The sequence below is a fragment of the Apis dorsata genome, unplaced genomic scaffold (assembly GCF_000469605.1).
Source record: "Apis dorsata unplaced genomic scaffold, Apis dorsata 1.3 scaffold_1104, whole genome shotgun sequence".
Taxonomy (NCBI): domain Eukaryota; kingdom Metazoa; phylum Arthropoda; class Insecta; order Hymenoptera; family Apidae; genus Apis; species Apis dorsata.
In genome coordinates, this window is record NW_006264202.1 from 218943 (window position 1) to 223721 (window position 4779).

Sequence of the window (4779 nt, forward strand, 5' to 3'; positions counted from 1 at the left end):
AACACGCTCGTCCTCGACGATCCAGCGCTCATCTTCCCTTTCTTCTCGCAGAAAGGGGACTTGGACGTTCTCCTCTTGCGCGGCCTCGATCCAGGTCTCGACTGTTTATCGTCCTCCTCCTCCTCCTCCTCCTCCTCCTCGCTGCTCGACGAATTCGAGGAATCCTCGCTGTTCGCGCTCGAACTCGAGCTCCCGTCTTGCTTGCTCCTCTTCCTCGACGGCGATTTCGAGCCACTCCTCGATTTCTCGGCCACGCTCGAAGCGAGGCTGCTCGTCTCGCTTTTCCTATTTATTATACTCTTGGAGGGCGAAGACGACGGTACCCTCAGCCTCGACCTGTTCGATTTGTTTGTAGAGGCTGAGCTGGATTCCGAAGGAACGGCCGGTCGATGGATGTTCGATTCGGAGTTCGGTTCGGATTGCGAATCTTGAGAGCTGACGGACATGCTACGCTCGTTCTTCTTCTTTCTGCTGTACTTGGACTGCGAGGGGTCCCCGTTCTCCATGTTCAACGTCGACTTCCGGAAGTCTTTGTTCACGTACTTGGGCTGCACGATGCCCTTGGACCCGGACGCCGACGCGACGTCGCTCTTAGGCACAGGTGGTTTGCCACGAGCATCCGGCGAACCGCCTTGTCTCAGATTCACTGAGGAAACGCTCGACACGGACGACTTCCCTGGCGATGGCGGCGGCGTCGCCTTTATTTTTGCACCCTGACTCGTCACCGAACTGGCCGACGACGATTTCGATCTGCCAATTGGCACATTTACAGCGGATCCTTCCGAGGAGTCGGTTCTCGTCGTTTGGCGGGACACATTTTTCGCCGAGCCGCTGCGCGACTGCGGTGTCGTCGATCTGCTCTGCGATGGATTGCTGCTTTTATGGGAAAAATGACAGTATGTGAGAAATATGTGAGAAAATGTATCTATGGAGGAGAGATATCGAAAAAAACGAAAGTTGATCGCTCAAAGTTGATAGAAATAAATGTTAATAGAGTTTGTTTCTGGTAATGAAACAATTTGGTACAAAAAAATGATTATGATTATCAATATCTGTCGTCTTTTCGATTATCACCTTGAGTAATCAATTAAATTCCAATCGTTCTTCTTCCGTTCTTAAAAATATAAAATGTTTAAGAAAATTTTAAACAATTTTCTTATTGATTCTCTTACGTTAACAATAATAAAAAACGCGAGTTATATGATTATTAAAAATATTTAAAGAAAATATTTATTTCGTAAAATTGAGCTGCTACCTTTGAAGAGAATCTTTCGCAGGTGAAACACTATCACTTTTAGACGTAGAGGCTTCTTTACTCGGTTCTTGACAATGTCCTCCCTCCACTATTCTAGACGAGTCATCGAGTTTCGATAATGAGCTAGCGTCAGATTTAGGCGTCGAACTCCTCCTTTCCCGCGGTCCATCCGACTTGCTCGACGAATTCGACGACGATTTCGCAATCTTGCTTTCGTTCTTCGCCGCGATACGACCTAATCTCGGTATCGAAGGTCTCTTCTGGCTATTGTTCTCGCTCTTCGACGTCGAACTTTCCCTGCTACTTTGCTGTTCCTCGCTTTTCGAAACGCTTTCTCGAGAATCCGGTGACTTGGCGAGAACACCGGCTTGTTGCGGCGAACCCTCTCTCTTCAAGATCGAAGGGCTCGCCAAACCTTTCCTTTCGCTCTTACCAACTGTCGTGCACCCACGACTCTCGCCACCATTATGCACTTTAATCTCCATCTGATTTGAATTTCCTTGCTCGTTGCTCGTTTTCGAATCCGTTTTCGCGAAGCTCAAACCGCCCAACACTTTCTGCTCGTTCTGATTTCTGTTCCCATGAATTTCTTGACTAGAGCTGGGCGATACCTTCGAAGAAGAATCGTTCCTCGAGGCATCGTTCGATCTGGGGAAAGCGAAGCTATTCACCCTCGAATTGGCCGCGTTGCCTCCGTTGAATCCTCTCGCGTACACGCCACTTCCGCTCGAATTCGACGAGAATTTGTCGAGATACGAGGACCACGGTGCCCCCGAGATTCGCCCTCCACCTCCAAATCGAGAGAACCTCGAACCATCCTCCGATCTCTCGCTCTGAACCTCTTGATCCTTTGTCTCCATTTTCTTTCGAACCCGACTCACTTCCTTCTGATTCGCGATACCTATGTCGGCTCTTCTGCTCCTCACGAAGGACGAGGAAGCCGGAGGACTCGGTGATGTACCCCTTGTAACCATCGTAACGGTCTCGTTGTCTTTCAGTCTGTTCTCGAGTTTCGATTCTTCCGATTTCGCGTATATCTCTTGCGCAGTTTCTTTCGCTGGATTGGCTTTCGCGGCTTCCTCGTCCTTCAAATTCGCCGGCATAGGCTTACTGCCTGAAGTTCGGAACCTGTCCGATCCGGAGTAGCTTATAGCTGCCGGAACTCGGTCGTTGTTGCTTCTCGATGAAAAGAACCTGCTACCAGCTGTCGAGCCGAATCTCGAGGAGATTGGCGCCGAGCTCGATTCGGAGGCACCTGAAAACGTTTCGAGATATTCAGAATCGAGTAAGTTATAGTTTTTTAATATTAATTCCAGATTGTTACGAATTATTGAATATTTCACTTAATAAATCATATCATTTCAAGCATATGAAATTTTTTAGTTATAATTAAATGATTATTTTAGTAATTATATTTGTTCTCTGATTCATAAAAAATGATATGATTGATAATAATAATAAAACTCGTAAAAATTGAATATATGAATGTATGTTAAATAAATTCTTTAAGTAATATTTGTAGCTATAAATTAAAGAGATGCGATGATTGAAGAATAGAAAATATTTTGAATATATAATCTTCTGTAAGAGAAACGATTATATTTACTATTATCAATCATTATCATATTATCACATCAAAGATTAGGTCTATTTACATCTTTTTATAATACCCATTTGTTGACATTTTCTAAATTTGTTGTCTCGACGATCTTCTTATTACTAAGAAGATTACCATTAAAAATAAAATAATTTGTAATAATTATTTACAAGGATATTATTTGTGATAAATTCATTTTTTGATATCGAATAAAATACAATAATAATAGGATATAATAATAAGTGCAATAGTAGGATTGTTAAATGACAATTTATCTTCCATTGTGATCTGGGAGGGTAAATTCATTATGGAACAAATTATAGTGCTATTTCCCGCGAGACACATTGCTTTCAAGTGTGAAAATTTATAGCTATAAATATCACGTGGAAAGCTTCTTAGATATACTGTTTTACGATTCTGCGCATATCTATGGGAACTATCATCTAACATAGTATTACAGACATATAAATTTAAGATTCCTTTAAAGAAATGTTATTTAACAACTGAAATACAACAAGATTGAATATATTAATAAATGAAATAAATGATTTCTTTACTCTTTTTGTGTAACATAACATTTCCAATATTAAAAGATAGAGAGAAAATATTGAAAATATTAAAAAGTATGAATTGTTGAATTTACAAAATTATTACGAAAAACAATTTACAAAAACACCAAATAATACAAAAATCAAAATTCTTCTTTAACTTTTAAAAAATAAACCAATAATAAAAGTTTCACATTTCAAATAAACATTACTTCGCGATATAATTTTCGTCTCGATAATTTAACTTTTAAAAATGAAATAGCAATTATATATGTAATGAAAATTAAATTATCTTTGAAAATCTTATTTTTAACAAAATAAAAGGAAAAAGAAGATTCACTCACTAGAAGTGGCACTGGATCGACCGTAGGAGGGGGCTCTCGCGTACATTCTGAACGAGTTAGATTTTCCAACGTTGATTTCCGGGCTTGGCTCGCGAGAATTTCTACCCGAGTTAGGCCGCAATCCACGGTACGAAACCGGCGGATGATCGGCCCTCTCTTTCTTCTCGATCCTGCTCTCGTTTCCATAAGTTCGAGCCAAGCTCGATCCGGGATACGTGTTGGATCCGTATCGCGATACCACGTCGGGCTCTCTGCTCTTCTCGCGGGAAGTGGCACGGTTATATCTGTCCAAAACGGAGGCGGGCCTCTCTGAAGTTTTAGTAGCTGGAAACGAGTACTTCTCGAACAGGGAGGATCTGCTGCTCGATAATGGACTTTTCGCCCCCACGTCCTCCGTCGACGACCTACTCGGGTGAAGTCTACCTTTGTCGGCGTCTTTATTACCTGAAATCGCAATATGCCGTGATTTTTGTATCTCTTACTGTTAAAATCTTTTCTCTGTTAAAAATCTTCAATTTTTATATTTCGAATATATATATGTGCCTTATCTGGAGTCGTGTTATACAGCGATATTTTATTATTATAAATTTTTTAATTTAATTAAAAAAGTTCCTCCTCGAAATGTAAAAAGAAATTTGTTCTATATTAAATATATACTTCTTTAAATAGACCTCATAAGAGACTAATTTGCCAATATCACAAATATTTAATAACTTTTTAAGAATTCTTGCACAATGATAAAACATATATATATAAAATAGCTATTAAACAAATGTATAAAATAACTCGATTTCGATTATAATTTATATCCATTTAATATTTCTTTCTCTATCTTTCCTATTACCAATACATATATAACCAATACAACAATGAAAACAACTTACTGGGATATTTAAAACTAGATTTCTCCTCGTGCTTGTCTTTCTTCAAGAAAGCATTCCCGAATCCGGAAACCCTCTCCTTGGCAGGCAATCGGGTGGAACCGGAACCGACGGTCGAGTAGCTGTTCCTGCAACTCGGAAGGCCGCTTCCTCC

At 40.5% G+C, this 4779-nt stretch overlaps 1 protein-coding gene across 3 annotated transcripts in view; it reads right to left on the reverse strand.

The window, feature by feature from the left end:
- The window catches only part of LOC116184859 (mucin-19-like), a 99626-nt gene that overhangs the window by 72825 nt on the left and 22022 nt on the right, over positions 1-4779 (reverse strand). For all 3 annotated transcript variants that reach the window (XR_004151680.1, XR_004151679.1, XM_031514680.1), the window contains exons 3-6: positions 4629-4779; positions 3745-4188; positions 1256-2510; positions 1-876 (exon numbers count right to left, since the gene is read on the reverse strand). Coding sequence is in view for 1 of the 3 variants with exons in the window: in XM_031514680.1 (XP_031370540.1) it covers positions 1-876; positions 1256-2510; positions 3745-4188; positions 4629-4779 (2726 nt within the window). In the remaining 2 variants the exon portion in view is untranslated. The remainder of the gene's footprint in view (positions 877-1255; positions 2511-3744; positions 4189-4628) is intronic.